Source organism: Malaclemys terrapin, chromosome 13 (assembly GCF_027887155.1).
Source record: "Malaclemys terrapin pileata isolate rMalTer1 chromosome 13, rMalTer1.hap1, whole genome shotgun sequence".
Taxonomy (NCBI): Eukaryota; Metazoa; Chordata; order Testudines; family Emydidae; genus Malaclemys; species Malaclemys terrapin.
In genome coordinates this window covers 40,991,147-41,011,816 of record NC_071517.1, presented here as the reverse complement: position 1 = coordinate 41,011,816, position 20,670 = coordinate 40,991,147, and the positions used below count along the sequence as shown (strand labels likewise).

General features: G+C 47.9%; 1 protein-coding gene across 4 annotated transcripts in view; it reads left to right on the top strand.

Annotated features, from left to right (window-relative positions):
* LOC128847499 (zinc finger protein OZF-like) overlaps positions 1-20,670 on the top strand; it is a 32,072-nt gene that overhangs the window by 4,007 nt on the left and 7,395 nt on the right. For 3 of the 4 annotated variants that reach the window (XM_054046961.1, XM_054046960.1, XM_054046959.1), the window contains one exon: positions 1,257-5,019. The exons of the other annotated variant lie outside the window; for it this stretch is intronic. In XM_054046961.1, the coding sequence (XP_053902936.1) occupies positions 1,259-3,955 (2,697 nt within the window). In that variant the 5' untranslated portion in view covers positions 1,257-1,258 and the 3' untranslated portion in view covers positions 3,956-5,019. Of the gene's footprint in view, positions 1-1,256; positions 5,020-20,670 lie in introns of those variants that run through there. 4 annotated transcript variants of the gene reach the window in all.

The following is a 20,670-nucleotide window of genomic DNA, read 5'->3' as shown; positions in this document are numbered from 1 at the left end:
GTGTTTGGACTGTGGAAAAAGTTTCATATGGAGGTCACACATTGTTTTACATGAGGAAATCCACACTGGGCAGAGACCCCATAAGTGCTTAGACTGTGGGGAAAGTTTCAGACAGAGGTCAGACCTTGTTAATCATCAGGCAGTCCACACGGGAGAGAGACACTGTAAGTGCTAAGACTCAGTAGCGTAGCTAGGGGGAGAGCAGGGGGAGAGGCTGCTCCCACTCAGCACATTCTCCAAAATTGGCACATTAGGAGCCGACTCCATTATGCTCCGGGTCTGGAGCACCCACGGGGAAAAATTGGTGGGTGCTGAGCACCCACCGGCAGCTCTCCGGTCCCCACCGCCCGGCCCAGCTCCCCTCTGCTTCCGCTCCACCCTCCTCCCCTGAGCGCGCCGCCACGTTCTGCTTCTTCCCCTGGCTCCCCAGCGCTTGCGCCGTGAAACAGCTGATTTTTGCGGCAAGCCGGGGAAGGAGAAGGGGGAACACAGCACGCTGGGGAAGAGGCAGGGCAGGGGGCGGGTATTTGGGGAGGGGTACAATAGGGGCAGGGAGGGGCGGAGTTGGGTCAGGGCCGGGTGGGGGCGCGAGCTCCCACCAGCACCAAGGAAAGTTAGTGCCTGTGGCCGAGCAACAAAATAACGCAGGGAAAAAAAGCACCCACAAAAGAACGCAGACGAAAGAGTGCATTCCGACACGGGTACATCCAAATAATTTTTGAGCCGTGTCCTTTTCTTCTGGACAAGCTTCCATCACATAATCAAAGGCGGTAGAAACGTCGTCTGTACACCTGTAACACTTACCACTACTGCATTAGTTGGTCTTGTAACATGTGAATCCCTTGCAAGAGCCAAGGGGCCCACATTTGTTTAAACATTTTGTCTTCGCCCTTTTGTCGGCACCTTTTATTGGTTGACATGTACACTCACTCACCCAGGCTCCCACACAAGCATGCATACTCATAAGAATTGTTTCCTGCGGTGTAAACAAATGCTGAACCCTTTGGATGATTTCAAATAGTTCAGACTGTTTGATTACTTCTTAGTGTGCGGATTGTTTCAGCTTCTCCTCTAGTTTTGAATTATGTGGCACCTTTTCAACAAATCATTTAACACTTTGCTGACCCAATTCGACGGGCATCAAATTCATAGAGCTGTGAAATTGACCTGGCTGCCGTGTGGAGAGTTTGTTTTTAAAATGTGATTTATTTAAAAATCGTATATTGATCATATTTATTTTATTTGTTTCTGATAAGGGATGGATAAGCGCACTAAGAAGAAGAAACTATCTGGGTGGGACAGAAAGAAGATGAAGGAAGATGCAAATCAAGTAAAAGAATCGTCAAAATATGTGAGGTTGGAGGCCTACTTTTCCTTCGACACGCCCACAACGTCTTTTGCACCAGAGGCGAAACATTCTGAACACTTGCTACCTACCTTCAGCCAAGGAGCTGGAGACGTGGCCCTGGCCGTTGTGGCTTCACCAGAGGTAAAACCGTCTGAAGACTTGCTAGTACCTACCTTCAACCTAGGAGCTGATTACAGCATCCGGGCTGCAGCGGCTGCACAGGTAGTGGAAGTGGAGTCCTCAGACCTAATTACTTCAGCAGACTATCCTGCAGAGGACAAGAATGACATTGTAAGACTCCATGCTATCATTGACACACATAGGGAATACCCAACAGATCCACACTTGTTTTGTGACACACCTGTAACACCTGATCTAGTACGTGCTCTGCTTGAGTTAGGCCCTTGTCAGCCAGGACTTAAAGATAATTTTGACAGTTTTCCAAAAGATGAAGCTAGACGTCATTTCAGTGCCAATTGGTACAAACAAAAACAAGTAAAAAGTGTTTCTACTATTGACCGGCACTGGCTGGTTTACTCACCAAGAGCAAACACTATGATTTGTTTTGCTTGTTGGCTTTTTGCAAATCGGTCGAATGCTTGGAGTGATCCAAAAACTGGTTGCAAGAATTTTGCTAAAGGTAAGCAGAAAATTGAAAAACATGAAAAAAGTGAAAGTCACAAAAAAGCAGAGAAAGAACTTTTCCTTACCAAATTCCGATTGTTCAACGATAGAACAGCCTTGGCTGGTCTAATGGCAGAAAGGAAAGAGATAGAAAAAAATAGGATGATTTTAGGACGTATTATAGACGCAGTTCTCTTTTTGGGGATTCAGGGATTGGCATTCCGCAGTCATCGCGAGTATCGAGGTTTAGGTTCCCCAAGTACAAATGAAGGCAATTTTTTGGAACTTATTAAGCTGTTGGGTAAAAATGATACATTACTGAAACAACATTTATTATTGAGTGCTCGAAATGCAACATATCTCAGTCCTGACATACAAAATGATCTGATACAGTCCTTATCAGCCGAGCTTCTATCAAAGATAGTAGCTGAAATCAAAGTAGCTAAGTACTTTGCCGTAATTGTTGACTCTACTATTGATATCAGCAGAACTGATCAATTTTCTTTATCCTTACGATATGTAACAGTAAACGGTGATGCAGTGGAACGATTTATAAAATTCAGTGAATTAGCTGGAGCAAGTGCTGAAGATGTTTTCAACATTCTTCTTTCAGCAATCAAGAACTTGGGGCTGTCAATTACTATGTGTTACGGTCAGTCTTACGATGGAGCAAGCACCATGTCGGGGGAAATAGCAAGTCTCCAAACTAGGATACGGGAAATTGCTCCAAATGCACTCTTTATGCACTGCTGTGCACATAATTTTAATTTAATTCTGATTGATGCATTAAGCTCCAATATTCAAACTCGGTTGTTTTTTGGAACTCTAGAAAGTCTGTATACTTTTTTTTCTGGCAGTTTACCTCGTCTTTCAATACTAAACGAGGAACAATGCAATCTTATTGAATCTTTCGCATTAACTCTGAAGAAACCTTGTGATACCAGATGGGCGTCTAGAAAGTCAGCAGTAGAGGCAGTCTTGCAAAATTTACCAGCACTAGTAACTGCCCTGCAAAGAATTGTGGATGGTGAGATAAAAAACTGCACTCCTAAACAGCTCGCTGAGGCAAAGGGTATTCTGACAACACTCGATACTTATGAATTCTTAGTTCTTCTTATATTCTGGAGTAAAATGCTAAAGAAGGCTTTCCATCTATCCACCTATTTACAGAAAAGTAGTCTAGATCTGGTAACAGCTTCTCATTTGATTCAGATTTTTGAAAATGATATGAAAAACATTCGAAGTGAATTTGAATCTGAATTCAAACAGATTGAGAAGGAAGCAACCGAGTTGGCTCAAAAATGTGATATTACTACGGAATATAAGCAGCACAGAATACGTAAGAGAAAAAGATTCCATGAGGAAATTGCAGAGGATGAAGAAGGAATATTTGATGCCCGGGAGAAATTCATAGTTGAATCCTACTTAGTGTCCTTAGATTCTGTAATAAATAGCACAAGTAAAAGATTCGAGCATTTTAAAAATGTGGCTGCCAAATTTAGTGGTTTAGATCCAAAGCATTTTGACAAGGCGGATAACGTGAAGAAATTAGAATTTTTGGCAGACATGTACTCAGATGTGATCGACAGTCAAACCAAAATTGTGGAAGAGTTTCTTTCATTTAAAGACATTTACAAAGAGATAATGAGCACTAGCGATAGGGTAAAGTCAAGTGTCGACGAGAAACCCACCATCAACAGTGTACTGAAATTCATGATCGCCAATGATATGTGTTGCATTTATCCTAACCTTTCGAGATTGTACCACATTTTTCTGACCTTGCCAATAAGTAGCGCAGTTGCGGAACGACCGTTTCGCCGACTCAAACTTATAAAGTCCTATCTGCACTCTACAATGGGTGAAGATAGGTTGTCTAGGTTAGCTTTGCTCTCCATTGAAAGACAGTTAGCTACTGAAGTAGATTATAATAAAGTAATAGATAACTTTGCTAGAATGAAGCTTAGACGAAAGAGGCTGTTGTAGTTGCTTCATAGATGATCATATTGTTTTGATCTTATCTTTTGAAATATAAAATAAGTAAATAACACGTGTTTTTATTATGTTTTGATTTTATATACAATATAAATAGATGTCATACTGTAAAACTGTTTTTATATTTTAAATGCAAAATAACACATGTACTTGTAAAACAATATCATTCTTGTGTTTTTAAGTACAAAATAAATATGTATAATGAATTTAAAAGTATGTAATCAGTAATTTGATATGTCAGGTGGTGCCTTTTTTTTATGTGTTCGCTTCCCCTGATGTTAGAACCTGGCTACGCCACTGCTTAGACTGAGGGAAAAGTTTCATACGGAGGTCAAACCTTGTTTTACATCAAGCAGTCCACACTAGAGAGACTCCATAAGTGCTTAATCTGTGGGAGAAGTTTCATACAAAATTTTGACCTTGTTAAACATCAAGTAATCCACACTGGAGAGAGACCCCATAGGGCTTAGACTGTGGGGAAAGTTTCATACAGAGGTCAGACCTTGTTAAACATCAGGCCCGAAAGCATTTAGAACCTTGCAGGCTAATTGACCCAGCTTCAACCTTTACAGACATGTTAGAAAAGTGTATAAATGGTATCTGGGTCCATTCCAAGTAATAAAGACTAGAACTTTGAAATGTAACCTGGTATTGTTAAGAAATTGGAAGAAAATAGTAGTGTTGTTCATTAATTGCAGTTAACTCTTGTGATTAACTCAAAAAATTCATCGTGGTTAGAAAAATTAAACTTGATGAATCCAATTGTAAAACAATAGACTAGCAATTGAAATTTGTTAAATGTTTTTGGATGTTCTTCTGCATTTTCATATATAATGATTTCTCTCACAACAAAGAAGAGAGAGTACAGTGCTCACTTTATATTATTTTTTATTACAAATATTTGTACTGTAAACATTCAAAACAAAAAACATATTTTTCAGTTCACCTCATACAAGTACTGTAGAGCAATCTCTTTATCAGGAAAGTGTAATTTAGAAACAGAGATTATTTTAATTGTATAAGTGCATTAAAAAATAAAACAATTGAGAACTTGAGTCTAGAAGTCCATTCAGTGCTACTTCTTTTTGTGCCAATCGCTAAGACAAAGAAGTTTGTTTACATTTATGGGAGATAATGCTGCCTACTTCTAATTTATGATGTCACATGAAAGTGTGAGAAGGTGTTCCCATGGCATGTTTGTAGCTGGCAATGCAAGGTATTGATGTGCAAGATATAATTTAGATAATTTTTTCACTTCAAGGTCCCAGAAACAAAGACAAGGTTTTCATCTCAAGGCCAAAAGACCAAAAACATCAAGACACTTGATCACGGCCTTGGATAGACCAAGAGACTAACTACACTTGACCAGCACTTGGAGAGCCGAGAAGCTAAACATGCCTATGTCCCTTCATGCTTCGGCCACCATTCCAGTGGACATGCTTCCATGCTGACAATGCTCATTTAAAAAAAAAAAATTCATTAGATACTTTTGTGACTGAACTCCTTGGAGGAGAATTGTATGTCCCCTGTTCTGTTTTACACACATGCTGCCAAATATTTCATAATATAGAAGTCACGGAGAATGACCTAGCACGTGTTCATTTTAAGGACACTTTCACTGCAGATTTGACAAAATATAAAGAAAGTAACAATGTGAGATTTCTAAAGATAGCTACAGCACTCTGCCCAGTGTTTAGGGATCTGAAGTACCTTCCAAAATAAGAATGGGACGAGGTGTGGAGCATGCTTTCAGAAGTCTTAAAAGAGGAACATGCTGATTGGGAAACTACAGAACCCGAACCACCAAAATAGAAAATCAACCTTCTGCTAGTGGCATCTGACTGAGTTGATGAAAATGAACACGTGTCGGTCTGCTCTGCTTTGGATCGTTATCGATTAGAACCCGTCATCAGCATGGAGGCGTGTCCTCTGGAACGGTGGTTGAAGCAGGAAGGGACCTATGACTCTTTAGCGCATCTGGCACATAAATATCTTGCGATGCCGGCTGCAATAGTGCCACGAGAATACCTGTTCTCACGTTCAGGTGACATTGTAAACAAGAAGCGGGCAGCATTATCTCCTGCAAATTGTAACCAAGCTTGTTTTTCTGAGTGATTGGCTGTACAAGAAGTAGGACTGAGTGGAGTCTTAGGCTCTAAAGTTTTACATTGTTTTATTTTTCAATGGAGTTATTTTTTCTACATAATTCTACATTTGTAAATTCAACTTTCATGATAAAGAGATTGCACTACAGTACTTGCAGTCGGTGAATTGAAAAACACTAAGTCTTTTGTTTTTTACAGTGCAAGTATTTGTAATAAAAATATAAAGTGCTCACTGTACACTTCGTATTCTGTAAAAACAACGAGGTGTCCCTATGGCATCTTAGAGACTAACAAATTTATTTGGGCATAAGGTTATGTGGGCTATAACCCACTTCATCAGATGCATGGAGTGTATTCTGTGTTGCAGTTGAAATCAATATATTTGAAAATGTAGAAAACATCCAAAATATTTAAATAAATGACATTCTATTATTGTTTAGCAGTGCGACTAATAAGGATTAAATTTTTTAATCGCTTGACAGCCCTAGAACATAGTAATTGTAGTAGTCTATGTTAATCTGTAAGAAGATATAGATAAACAGTGTAACCAAAGGGTTCCTATCTAGGACTGTATTTTGTTAATTCAGAAGTCAAAAGGAAATATTAACATTTAGATTAAACTTGGGTGTAATAATATCATTATGTATATATCTATCTATCTTTAAAGTTTGCGCTAAACTGTCTATGAACGGCTTTATGGATAATTACCTTATGTTAATCCATGTAGTTTGTTTACCTTTCATGTTTGGAAATAGGAGGTTACTTCCAAAACCTATCAATTCCCCCAAGGACTGCCTGCTGTCGAGAGGCTGCAAAAATGTCTATCTAAACTCTTGGGACCTGATCCTTTTATCGCCAATCTTCTTAAGCTTTATTCAGGGCAAGTTTGAGTTGTACGACTGAGATCTCCACTCCCCTCGGGACTGCCCTGATGTGGAACATTTGGACGTTGGACTAGAATGTGATTAAATGATTCTGAAAAGGACTCTCTTCAATTCTAACGTGCCATCTCTATGGTGAAACTGACCTAAGGACTCTATTTGCGTTTGTATGTCTAATGATCTTTTGCAAATACTGTCTTTTCTTCTTTTAATAAAGCGTAGTTTCGTTAACAAGAATTGGCTGTAAGCGGGTATTTGGGTAAGAACTGAAGTATTTATTAACTTCGTGGGTGATGTGTCTGATCCTTTGGGATTGGTAGAATTCGTTATATGATGAAGATTTTCAGGAATCCCCATCAGAATCTCAGAGGATATTTTCCCACATCAGGTATCTTTAAAGACTTGCTGCTGTTGCCACTCTGCCAAATCATTTATTTTGTTACTGCATGTCATAACCATACAGCTAAGGGTAGCCTAGAATTCCTCCTTACCTGTAAGGGCTTAAGAAGCTCAAATAACCTTGTTGGCATCTGACCAAAAGGACCAATGGGGAAAGAAGATGCTTGGAATTTTTTTTGTGGGGGGGCGGGGAGGAAGGTTTTGTTTGTGCTCTTTGTTCATGTTCTCTCTTGGAGCCAGAGAGGGACCAGGCAGAAAAAAAAATCTCTTAAAACCCTGCCTCTGGAAATAAGCATCTAGAATGACAAAAATAGTAAGTAAAGCCAGGCAAGTCGTGTTAGATTATCTTTTGTTTTAGCTTGTGAATTTTCCCTTTCAGGAAGTTAACTGCCCTGCCCTCAGGCAGAGAAAAAAAAACTCCAGCTGCTGTCAGCTTTAAAAAAAAAAAAAAAAAGTCCTTTAAAAAAACAACAACCTCTCTGCTTTTCAAGCAGCCAAAAGGAGAGCAAAGAGCACAAACAAAGCCTTCCCCCCTGCGCCCCTGATTTGAAAGTATCTTCTTTCCCCATTGGTCCATTTGGTCAGGTGCCAACCAGGTTATTTGAGCTTCTTAACCCCTTACAGCAGGGGTAGGCAACCTATGGCACGCATGCCAAAGGCGGCACGCGAGCTGATTTTCAGTGGCACTCACACTGCCTGGGTCCTGGCCACCGGTCTGGGGGACACTGCATTTTAATTTAATTTTAAATGAAGCTTCTTAAACATTTTAAAAACCTTATTTACTTTACATACAACAATAGTGTAGTTATGTATTATAGACTTATAGAAAGAGACCTTCTAAAAATGTTAAAGTGTATTACTGGCACTCAAAACCTTATATCAGAGTGAATAAATGAAGACTCGGCACAGCTCTTCTGAAAGGTTGCTGACCCCTGCCTTACAGGTAAGGAGGAACTCTAGGCTACCCTTAGCTGCATGGTTATGACACAGCATCTCCCGTACCATGAAGGGTTTACAGAGCTGAATGATGCATCATGCCTTTGCCAGGCAACTTTCAGTGAAATTAGCCTGTAATTAAAATCCAAAGTCATTACCCATTAAACTTGACAGCAATTCCCTACCTTGTACTCCTGGGCAGCCTCCTCTATGGGAACCACCCTGTGAGCTCTGTGAGCCCAGGACAGATGGCAAACCAGACAGATCAAAGTTTGAGGCTCTTCACAGGAGTTTCAGAGCCTCCTGATGGTCTCCACACACCCCGTCCCCTCCTGCCATTTGTGACTCTGCTGTTCAGTGGCTGCAGGGGCCGGTGCAGACCTTGGCACAGGCTGAGGAAGTTCTGAAGCAGCCAGAGTTACATCCCGATGACAATGGGCCCCATGTGTCTTGGCCACTGTGCAGAGTGTCAGAGGCCCAGCTTAACACTGCCCACATCCCTCTGTCCCCCGCCCACCCCCTCCCTCTTCCACCCGCCCTCCCCCCTCCCCCACCCCATTCCCAGCCCTCTCAGGAACCCGCCTTGTGCCTGCAGCTGTGGAGGAGGCACAAGAGGCTCCTTTGCTGGAGGGATCCCTCGCCATGGGGGAGGGGCTTTCTCCTTCCCTGCAGCCCACGTGCCCAGACTAGCTGCATACAGGACCTGAGCACAGTGATGGGCTGGATCCAGGTGTAACAATTGGCCTTTAATTTAGGTTCTAGAGTTTGGGTGCCGACCTTTAGGCACCTGGGGCCTGGTTCTCAGAGGGGCTGGTCTCCTGCAGCTCCACTGACTCCACCTGCAGCTGTGGAGGCTACACGGCTCTGGCGTACATGCCCTGCAGCTCTCTCGCTGGGAGATTTCAAAAGGCTGCCTGGTGGGACTAACGGTACCACTCTGGCTGGTCCTTGCCCACGTACACAACAGAACAGGTCAGACTGGCACCGGTCAGCTCCAACCTGGGGTTAGTTTGGCTACAGTCCAGTGTAATCCCAGTGGTACTTGGCATGGACCTGAGCTGCCTGGAGCCCTTTTGTGTGCGGACTCTATGTGCTCGGGGTCCCACACAGTGTTTAGCCCAGTGACCTCCTCTAGTGGAGGCCGGCAGCATGTCTACACTACGAAATTAGGGTCGATTTAATAAAAGTCGATTTTTTAGAAATCGATTTGATGCAGTCGATTGTGTGTCCCCCCCACTTAAGACCATTAAGTCGGCAGAGTGTGTCCACAGTATGGAGGCTAGCATCGACTCTTGGCGCATTGCACTGTGGTAGCTAGCCCACTGTTCCCGCAGTCTCCACCACCCATTGGAATTCTGGGTTGAGCTCCCAATGCCTGATGGGGCAAAAACTTTGTTGCGGGTGCTTCTGGGTACATGTTGTCAGCCCTCCCCCCCCTCCATGAAAGCAATTGCAGAAAATCATTTCACGCCTTTTTTCCGGGGTCCCATCCACCAGACCCACTCAGCGCGCTGCCTGCCTGGATGATCGGAACCCCAGGCAGGCAGTGGGCTGAGCGGGGCCGCCAGATGGAGCCCCAGACTGGCAGCAGGGTGAGCGGCTCAGCCCACTGCCAGTCTGGGGCTCCGTCCACCAGCTCCTGCCAGCCGGGGTCTCGCTCAGCCCTGCTCAATTGGCAGACCTCAGTGAGGTCATTCAGGGGTGCCTGGACAGACATGGCTATCCTCCTCTTAGAGCACCGAATCGGAGTGACTCCAGGTCATTCTCTTCTTTAAGTTCCATCTCATGGAGATTCAGTCCTGCCTGGAATATCATGCGAGCTGGAGGCTTCTGCCTCAGGCTGCTCTCCCAGCCTACCCCTTGCTCCCATGGCTATGAAGCCTAGACAGTAGTAAGGAACAGTTCAACTTGTGGAATGACAAATCCAGAACGAAGGATTGCACGCTATGGGCCACGTTAAGGTTATTTCAGAGACCTAGATAGCATTAGTCCCTATAAAAGGTTCATGAAAAATTTCCCCCACCCCTAACAAAAATATTAATGTATCAGAGCAGCTGAAAGGCGAAGGAAACCGGGACTATAATTTAGAGAGAGCTTCCATATTATTTAACTCATAATAGATATAATTCAAAGTAAAATTTCACAGCGTGGTCTGTTCTAAGACTAAAAATGCAGGAGGGGAGTCAGAAAAAGGAACAGTGACCTGTTCCAAACCAGGGACGTTTCGTGTGTGAGGTGAACAAGACAACCACTACACTATGGGGCTTTCATGTGTTAGGTGAATGTTATAACTACTAAACTACGGGACTTCTCTTTTTTTGCCACAAACCTTGCCAAATGCACAGGAATGTTTTCTCTAGCTACAGAAGCTACCTAATGCAATGTCTATATCTATGGCCTTCCTGCTCACAAAGCGGTCATGCCCCAGCCCAAGGCTGACACAGCGACCTGGCTCGGGCAGGATCTGTAGCGAGGCATGATACTTTTGCCATTAAGTAAACACAGCAATTCTTTCCTCACCTCTGCCACTGAATGCCTCCATGCATTACGCTGTGCCCTATCAGTGCAGGAGGACTGCATGAGCTCAGAAAACATGTCATCATGAGTGCGGTTTTTTCGCCTTCTAATCTGCAATAACCTCAGGGATGGAGAGGATAGGGGGAAAGTAGAAACATTCTGTGGGGACTGCATAGTCACCAGTGCTGCTGAGTTCACCACGCTGGCCAAACAGGAAATGAAATTCAAAAGTTCCTGGGGCTTTTCCTGTGTACCTGGCTAGTGCATCTGAGTTCAAAGTGCTGTCCAGAGCGGTCACAATGGAGCACTCTGGGATAGCTCCTGGAGGCCAATACCGTCAAATTGCGTCCACACTACCACAAATTCGACTTGGCGATGTTGATTTCAGCACTAATCCCCTCATCGGGGAAGAGTACAGAAATCGATTTTAAGAGCCCTTTAAGTCGACAAAAATGGCTTCATCGTGTGGACGGCTGCAGGGTTAAATCGATCTCACACTGCTAAATTCGACCTAAGCTCATAGTGTAGACCAGGGCCCAGTTTAACCCTTCATGGAGCAGCACAGGAGTTCAGATTCTCAATGGGAAACCTCTCCCTGCTGAGCCTGGGACCTTTACCAAGGCGTCTCTCCCTCCTAATGGACACACTTCTTCACGGAGGTTGATGTTGAAGTGGCAGCATGGTGTAATGCTTAGGACAGTAGAGTGAGTCTTGGGAGTTTTGGGTTCTAGTTCCATCTGTCCTGGGTAAGTAACTGCCCCTCTCTGTGCCTCAGTTTCCCTCCCACCCTAGTTAGACTGTAACCTGCTCAAGGCAGGGATTGCCCCTGGCTGGGTTTTGTGCAGTGCTCAGATCTCATGTGTGGTCTGTAAGGGTTAGTGTGATGCAAATAGAAGTAATAATAAATTCTATTAAACAAACCAGTAACAACCTCAGCTCGTAGCTTCCTCTCCTGCAATCTGAAGGCAGCACTCTCACAGACTGGTCTTCAGTTCATGTGATTTAAACGTCACTGATGTTAACAGCTTCCATTCAGTGAAATATTCCCTTATTTCACCAGTGGAAGCTGGGCTTGAAAAGCAGTCAGCAGTCGGCTGAGGTCTCAAGGTTGATGCAGCTGTATAGGCAAAATGCAACATTTAACAGAGGCAGCATTGTTTATACCAGACAGAGTAATGATTCCCCCCGCACTTAAGGAGTAGAAAACACATAGGGTCTACACAATAGCATAATTTTCCCGTCCGAAACAGAGCACACATATCCCACGGGAACCTCAAAATGGTGAGTAAGGGGGACTGATTGTTTCAGGGCTGCACTGTCCTCTGGGTTTCTGTGCCTTGGGGAGAGCCAACAGCTTCAGGGGGCACCTAGACTGAACACTGTCCCAACATTTTCCACAGGAGTTCGTCCTGGACGATATCTCGCTGCTGAGGGTGACCTGGGAAGCAAGGGAGGGTCTTCTACTGCAATGCGGCTTCCGCCCTGTCCCATATGCAGCTTGCCTGTGTGCAGCAATGGTCCTCCCGCCCCTCACGGCACAGTGGCATGGAGACGTTAGCCTGGCTGGGACAAGGACCACGGTGGCTCTCCCGATAAACCTGCACAAGCGCATTGCACACGTTCTGGATGAGACATTTGAGATTACCGAGGCCGATTACCACGATGTGATAAACCACATCAATGCACTATTCTGCATCTAGGCATGCATGCAGCCCTAACCCTCCTCTCCCAAAGAGCCCACACCGAAAAAATTCCTTCCCGAAAAAAACCCCGCTTACTGGGAACCTATTCTTCTGTTTGTCCTCCACCAAGTACCGGCCGCTGCGACTGGCTACCTTCCTCCTGGCTCGAGAAGAGCTCCTGGCTGCATGGCTCCAGGGATTCTGGGGTGTCTCCATCCGGCCCACCAACATCACTCCCGTTTTCCTCCTCCTCCTCCTCCCCCCCCACCGGCTCTGAAGTGTCCATGGTTGTGCTCGGAGTTTAGGTGGGGTTAACCCCAAGTGTCACATCCAGCTCTTTGTAGAATTGGCAGGTCGTGGGGGGAGCACCCGAGCGGCCGTTTGCATTGCGGGCTTTGCGATAGGCACTCCGCAGCTCCTTCACTTTAATCCTGCACTGCAGGGAGTCCCGGTCATGGCCCCTTTCCATCATGTCCTTTGATACCTTCCTGAAGGTATCGTAATTCCTACGGCTGGAGCGCAGCTGGAACTGGACTGCTTCCTCCCCCCAAATACTGATGAGGTCCAGCAACTCGCCATTGCGCCATGCTGGGACTCGCTTGGCACGTGGAGACATGGTCACCTGGAAAAATTAGTTGATAGCACTCCACGCCATGCCGGGCTGAGAAAGGGGATTTTTAAAATTCCCCGGGGAATGTAAAGGGTGGGTCACATGGTTGGTTACCTGAGGCCAGGGCATTAGAGTTTGAACTGATGAGCAGAGTGGCTAGAACAGGCATTGTGGGATACTGTCGAATAATTCTGGAGGCCATTCACAGTGCATTGGGCAGCCACACTGGCGCCGCAGCGGCAGCGCAATACTCGCTATTCCTCTTGGGGACATGGAGTACATGCAGCGCTGCAACCATGGAGATACAGCACTGCAAATGCCTTGCCAGTGTGGACAGGGAGTGAGTTATAGCGCTGGGGGAGCCTTTACAGTGCTGTAACTCACAAGTGTAGCCAAAGCCTCAGGGTTCCAGCAGCTCCCCAGCAGCGAACACAACAGCTCCAGCAGCTCCAGGTGGTGGTGGTCTGGTGGCCAGGCAGGAGGGACCCCGCTCTGATGGTGGTGGTTGTGGTGGTGTCCTCAGCAACAAAGGCTGGAGCTGGGGTCCCTCACTCCCCTCCTCTGGGGAGCAAGCCAGCAGCCCCCCCATCCCCAAGAGGCTGTAGTTGGAGTGACAGCAGCAACCGAAGGTGGGGGGGATCCACTAGCCAGCCAGCAAGCAGCCAGCAAGAGAAAGGTGGTCGGTGGAGGTGTCTAGCCCAGCCAGGGGAGCAGCCAGAGCAGCAACAACAGCAACAGCAGCAGCGAGGGCCCAGTGTCCAGCAGGAACAGCAACCCTCTTCCTCCTTCCTTCTACAGCAGAGGAGTCGAAGGGAGATCTACTGGCCACTGGAGAAGCAGGCATCTGTTCCCTGACTGACCAGAGCAGGGGTTGTTCCAGGCTAATGACAACACCTGACTCCAATTAACCTGCTAAGAGTCAGGTGAGGCTGTTAAGCACCTGACTCTGATTATGGCCCCTCTGATGCTATAAAAGGGCGCACTCCAGTCAGGCCAAAGGGGGAGCCAGAGGAGAGGAAGTGCATGTGAGGGAGGAACTGGGAGCAAGAGGCGTGCAAAAAGCTGAGAGTGAGTAGGCATAGTGCTGGAGGACTGAGAAGTACAAGCGTTATCAGATATCAGGAGGAAGGTCCAGTGGTGAGGATGTAGAAAGTGTTGGGAGGAGGCCATGGGGAAGTAGCCCAGGGAGTTGTAGCTGTTGTGAAACTGTACCAGGAGGCACTCTAGACAGCTGCAGTCCACAGGGCCCTGGGCTGGAACCCGGAGTAGAGGGAGGGCCCGGGTTCCCCCCAACCTCCCAACTCCTGATCAAACACAGGAGGAATTGACTTGGATTATGGTTTCTACCAGAGGGGAAGGTCTCTGGGCTGTTTCCTGACCCACAGGGTGAATCTGTGAGGTGAGCAAATCCGCCAATAAGCGCAGGACCCACCAAGGTAGAGAAGGAACTTTATCACAGTATTCATATGATTCCAAAAGTTGGGGCTTTAAGAAAAACAACAGGTATTGAAAGTATCCAGATGAAATCAGGAGAGTTTGTGATGACACTCTTGTAATTGGTTGTGATTGGTAGAACAGGAAGAAGGCAGAATTGAGACATTTCAAAGTTTTGGCCCAAGCGAGGGGGCATGAGGGTGTCATTTGAGCTCCCTGCCTCAGGTGCCAAAATGTTGAGGGCCGGCCCCGCATCCAGCCTTTTACCTCCCCATATGAACACATCCGGGCTCTGCCAGTCCTTACTTTGCCTTGCAGATTAACACTAGGTGCCACTCCTCTGACGGGTCTTTCTGTAGTGTCCAGACCCCTCTCAACCAGATACTCAGAAGTGCCCAGGTAAGCCGTCCCCAAAGGGATAATACCAGCTGGTTTGATTCAGCTGAGGATCAGCGCCAATAGGACATCACAGCACTGAGATATATTTTTAGTGAAAACAAACAAGAGTTTATTAACTAAGATTGAAGAAATAGTGAGCGAAGCAATAAGATCAACAGGTTACACATCAAACACCAGGTGTAACAGGATTCAGATAGGCAGAGTTTAACAAGTAAAACCCATGGCTGAAGCATTCTCCCAGGGTCACCAGCCACCATCACTAGGATCTCCCTTTTCATGAATGCAAAACGTACGCTCCTGTTTGCGACCTGAAGTCAGTAGCATAGCTGGGGGGGAGCGGGGGAGCGGCCGCTCCTTCACTGAGCACAAATGGCGCCTTGTCAATTTATTGGTGCCTTTGTACTCATCCGGGGAAGCGGGAGAAAAAAAAGGCACCACCCGTTGCGGTGCTTTTATTTTACTCACTCAGCGGCGCTCCGGGTCTTCGGTGGCACTTCGGCGGCAGGCCCTTCAGTGCCGCCGAAGACACCCAGAGCAAGTGAAGGGCCCGCCACCGGGTGAGTAAAAGCGCCACAGCGGATGACGCCTTTTTTTTTATTGCTCCCCCTTTTCCCTCCACCTGGGTACGCCACTGCCTGAAGTGTCACAGGTCCTGTTCTTGACCCCCAGTTATAGTCCAGAAAACCGCTGAAGTTCCCCCTGATTGTCTGTTCTCCGGTATGCTCTTTCTATTGGTCCTATATGCCAGTGGCTCTCAGCCTTTCCCCACCACTTCACCCCTTTCAGGAGTCTGATCTGTCTTGCCTACTTGGCTCACTTAAAAATGACTTGCTTCTAAAATCCGACAGAAAAATACAAAAGTGTTACAGCTACTATTAATGAAAAATTGCTGCCTTTCTCTTTTTTACCATATAATTTTATCAAAGAAATCAGTTGGAATTAGGGATTTCAAGAGATTAAAAAAAAATTAATCCTGATGAATCGTGATTATTTGCACTGTTAAACAATGATAAAATAGCATTTCTCTAAATATTTTTGGATGTTGTCTACATTTTCAAATATATTGATTTCAGTTACAACATAGAATGCAAAGTTTACAATGCTCACTTTATTTTTATTACAAGTATTTGCACTGTAAACCCCCCCCCAAAAAGGAATATTATTTTTCAATTCACCTCATACAAGTACTGTAGTGCAATCTCTTTATCAGGAAAGTGTAACTTACAAATATAGAATTATGTAAAAAATACCTGCATTCAAAATAAAACAATGTACAATTTTAGAGCCTAGAAGTCCACTCAGTGCTACTTCTTGTTCAGCCAATTTCTTAGACCAGAGGTGGGCAAACTACAGCCCCTGGGCCACATCCGGCCTGGGGAACTGTCCTGCCCAGCCCCTGAGCTCCTGGCTGGGGAGGCTAGACCCCGGTCCCTCCCCCGCTGTTCCCCCTGCCCCGCAGCCTCAGCACACCACACCGCCAGCGCGCTGGACCAACGCTCCTGCTGGGCAGCATTGAGCGACGGGGCTGGCTCCGGCGGGGCTGTGAGTTCCTGCCATGCTGAGCACCATGGTAAGGGGGTGGGGAGCCAGGAAGGAGTTGAATAAGGGGCAGGAGGTCCCAGGGGTCAGTCAGGGGACAGGGAGCAGGAGGCAGTTGGATGGGGCAGTCGGGGAGATGGAGCAGGGAAGGTGGATAGGGGGTGGGCTCTGGGAGGGCACTTAGGAGTGGGGGTGTGGATATGGGTCAGGGGACAGGGAACAGTTGGATAGGCATGGGAGTCCCGGTGGGCCTGTCAGGGTGCAGGAGTGTGGATAGGGATCAGAGCAGTCAGGGGACAAGGAGCAGGGGGGGTTGGATGGGTAGAATGTTCTGAGGGGGGCAGTCAGGGGTCAGGAAGTGGGACGGGTTGGATGGGGGTGGGGGCCAGGCTGTTTGGGGAGGCACAGCCTTCTCTACCTGGCCCTCCATACAGTTTCACAACCCCGATGTGGCCCTCAGGCCAAAAAGTTTGCCCACCCCTGGCTTAGACAAGCAAGTTTGTTTCCATTGCCGGAGGTAATGCTGCAAGTGAGAAGAGGCAACCTTATGAGACTGTTGCAGCCGGAGTCACAAGATATTTACATGCCAGATGCACTAAAGATTCCTCTGTCCCTTCATGATTAAACCACTGTTACATAGGGTTACCATATTTCGAGCCTCCAAAAGGAGGACACTCCACCGGACCCCGGACCCACCCCCAGCCCCGCCCACGCCCCAACTCCGCCTCTTCCCCAAAGTCCCCGCCCCAACTCCGCCCCCTCCCCTGCTTCCCGCGAACATTTGATTCGCCGAAAGCCTGAAGCAGGTAAGGGGGGGTGTGGGGGGAGGAGGAGCGGCCCAGGCTGCCCCCCCCGGCGTTTCCAGCCTGGGCCGGCCCCCGGCCGAGCACCCCCTGGCCCCGCCGGCCCCCGGTCCCCCGGCAGCGCCGGCGCTCTGCCCCGCCGGTGCTGGGCGCCCCCGGCCCACCACCGCCGCCCGCATGTCCTGATCTTCCCGGACATGTCCGGCTTTTTGGGATTTCCCCCCGGACGGGGGTTTGGAGCCCAAAAAGCCAGACATGTCCGGGAAAATCCGGACATATGGTAACCCTACGTACTCCCAGCTTTGCTGGCATCCCTGGCTTACCTTAGAGCAGGCTCCGGCGACTGCTGCTGCTCCCTGACCCTTCGAGCAGCCCCGTTGCCTCCGGACCCCAGCTGCTGGCCAGGCACTTCTCCTACCTGGACTCCAGCTGAGCTGCTCCTCCCCTCTCAGACTGTAAGAGCCGAGCTGCTGGCTTCGGGCAGCCCCCCCCGCCTCCGGACCTTGCACCGGGGGAGCAGCTCAGCTGGAGCCGGGTAGGAGAAGTGCCTGGCTGGGGGCTCGGGGTCCGGAGGCTGGGGGGGCTGCCCGAAGCCAGTAGCGCTGGCTCGGGCAGCTTGGCTCTGTAAATCTGAGAGGGGAGGAGTGGAGCAGAGCCGCAGCGGGAGAGGAAGTGCCGGCCATTTTCCCGGACATGTGTGGCTTTTCGGCAATTCCCCCCGGACGGGGGTTTGATTGCTGAAAAGCCGGACATGTCCGGGAAAAACCGGACGTATGGTAACCCTACGTTGCTTAACCTCCCTTCCCCCGGCCTGCTGTACGTGCTGCTCATGCTCAGACCAGAGCTGATCATTCTTCAGCTTTCCAGACTCTTCTAGGGGCTGTGGGGAAAATTTTTCATCTGACACTAGGGTTGTCAACTCTCCTGGACCTGACACCATTTGTGGCAATGGCGCCTGGCCCTGGAGAGTTGGAAATCTTATCTGCCAGGGAAATCCCCTCTGGCTGGCATTTCCCATTTGCCTGCCTCCTGCTGAAGAGTCAATTGGCATTTATTTATTTTTTGGGCTTCTCCCACAGACATAGCTGCTATAGCCCATTGGGGTGGATTAATTAACTCTCCGGATGGTGCAGTACAGAAAACTGATCCCTGTAGGAATGTGCTACTTATGGTTAACTGAGGCCTGGTCCACACTAACCCCCCACTTCGAACTAAGATACACAACTTCAGCTACGTTATTCACGTAGCTGAAGTCGAACTATCTTAGTTCAAACTTACCGTGGGTCCACACGCGGCAGGCAGGCTCCCCCGTCGACTCCGCATACTCCTCTCATGGAGCAGGAGTACCAGCGTCGACAGCGAGCACTTCCGGGATCGATCCCAGAAGATCGATTGCTTACCACCGGACCCGGAGGTAAGTATAGACGTACCCCAGCATGCTCAGTAACATCTCCTGAAGCCACTGCCCTTCATCCTGCCCTTACTAAGCATAAGATTGTGCTGAGTGCTTTTTACATGGGTTAAAAAGGGGCAAAGGGGGAAAATTGGAGGATGGGGCAGCCAGGGCAGAGGGCAAAAATTGATTGATCGGGGGGTCATGTAGCTGACAAACACCTGGCAGGAATGGTCTAGATAATACTTAGTCCTAACACGAGTGAAGGGGACAATAAAAGAGTGCAGGGGACAAACTGCGATCTGTAGTCATTTGCTACATCAGAGAGAAGTTTTTTAGAATAGCAGTTTCTTACAAACCAGTTACAGATCAGCAACTGGTGGAGGTAGCACATTCCTACAGGGAACAATTTCCTATATGACACCTGCCAGCTCCCACTGTGTGCAAAACAGGGGGAAGCCAACCCACGCTGCGCTGGGGGTTGGGACAGCCACACCTGGGGGGGCAGAGGAAGAGGAGGGGAGCTGAGAGAGGGCTGAAGAGGGTGTAAATAAGGTGGGATTGAGGAGGATGAGGGATGGTCTGGGGCAGAAGCAGGAGGCAGGGAATGGCTGAAGGGGGGATGGGGTGATGCAGGAGAATCAGGGAAGACTTAGGGGCCAGATGGGAACAGGGCTGCAATAGAGGGAAACTCTGAGTGGGGGGTCTCTGCAGAGGAAAGGGGGAACATGGGGAGGGGAGGCTGTGAGAGCAAGAGCAGCCTGGCAGGGGGAGGGAAGGAAAGAGAGTGGGGGTCAGGGAGAAGGAGAGGGAGAGATACAATGGCAGTTCCCCACCCATGGGCCAAGAGAGAGGGAGGGGCTGCCCCACCCAGCAGCCAGAGGGGAATTCTTTTACTGCAAATAGTCAGGGAAGCTTTGGGGGTAGGTGGAGGTTTCTGCCTAAGGGCTCTGAAGCTACAAGGCAGGTGTCCAGACTAGGGATGAAAATAGCATGTAAAAAGTAACCGTTTCAACTATTAAAATTCTACTGGTTACACATTAAGGAGTTCACAACACGGGCATCTGCCCAGCATCCTGACTGCCACCATGACTGGTTTAGCCCGGCAAAGCACAGACAGAGAGGCTGGAATTGCTCTGGGACAAGTGGAATGATTTTTACAGTAGGGGTGTAGTGCCCCCCCCTTATCCCTCTCTGTGCCTCCCCCTCCCGTTGAGGTGGGGCCGGGAGCAGGGCCATGGCTCCAGGATGGGGGGAGTCAGGATGCAGACAGGGTAAGGGGCCTGAGGTTGGACGTGGAAGCTGATGAAGTCATCCCTATCATACTGGCATTTCTCCCGCCCCCCGGGGATGTCCCAGTCCACGGCCTGCACCCTGTGGAACCCTGTGGGGGGAGGCAGGGACAGAACTAGGTCAGCAGCCAGAAGTGCTGAAAGATCAGGAGGCTGCCACCCCCCCCAAAATCAGTTACAGAGATTACCAAGTGGGGGTGTTAGCCGGGGTTCTTTCAACCCAAAGCTCTTGGTAACTTTTAGTCTGTGCGAGGAGGTGTCAGGAAATAAATCAGGGGAGACACGGCCGTCCGACTGATAGATGGCTGGCACAGATAGGACAACTCAACAGTGCTTTCGCTTCAAGCTAAACTTTACTAGTCTCAAGCACTTACACACGTCGGCAACAGGTTAGTAAAACACCCCCAACCTTCGATAATTACCGAAGCTCAGTGTGGTTCTCGAGTGGCACAGTGACAGCCTGTCTGCCAGTGGGGAACACAAGATGCATCCAGAGGGAGAGACCAGGCCCCAAATGAGTTCCGCCTATCTCAAGGTTTTCCCCCTTATTTACACATTAGTAGTACAATGACATGTCCCTTAAAGAAAACTTGTTAAGTAAGCAGTTTCAAGCAAGAGGTTCCTTCAGATTATTGGTTAACCAGGTGTGGGTTTTTCCAGAGTCTGCAGCTCTGAGACTCCAATAGACATTCCTGCTCTTTTAAAATGCATGTATC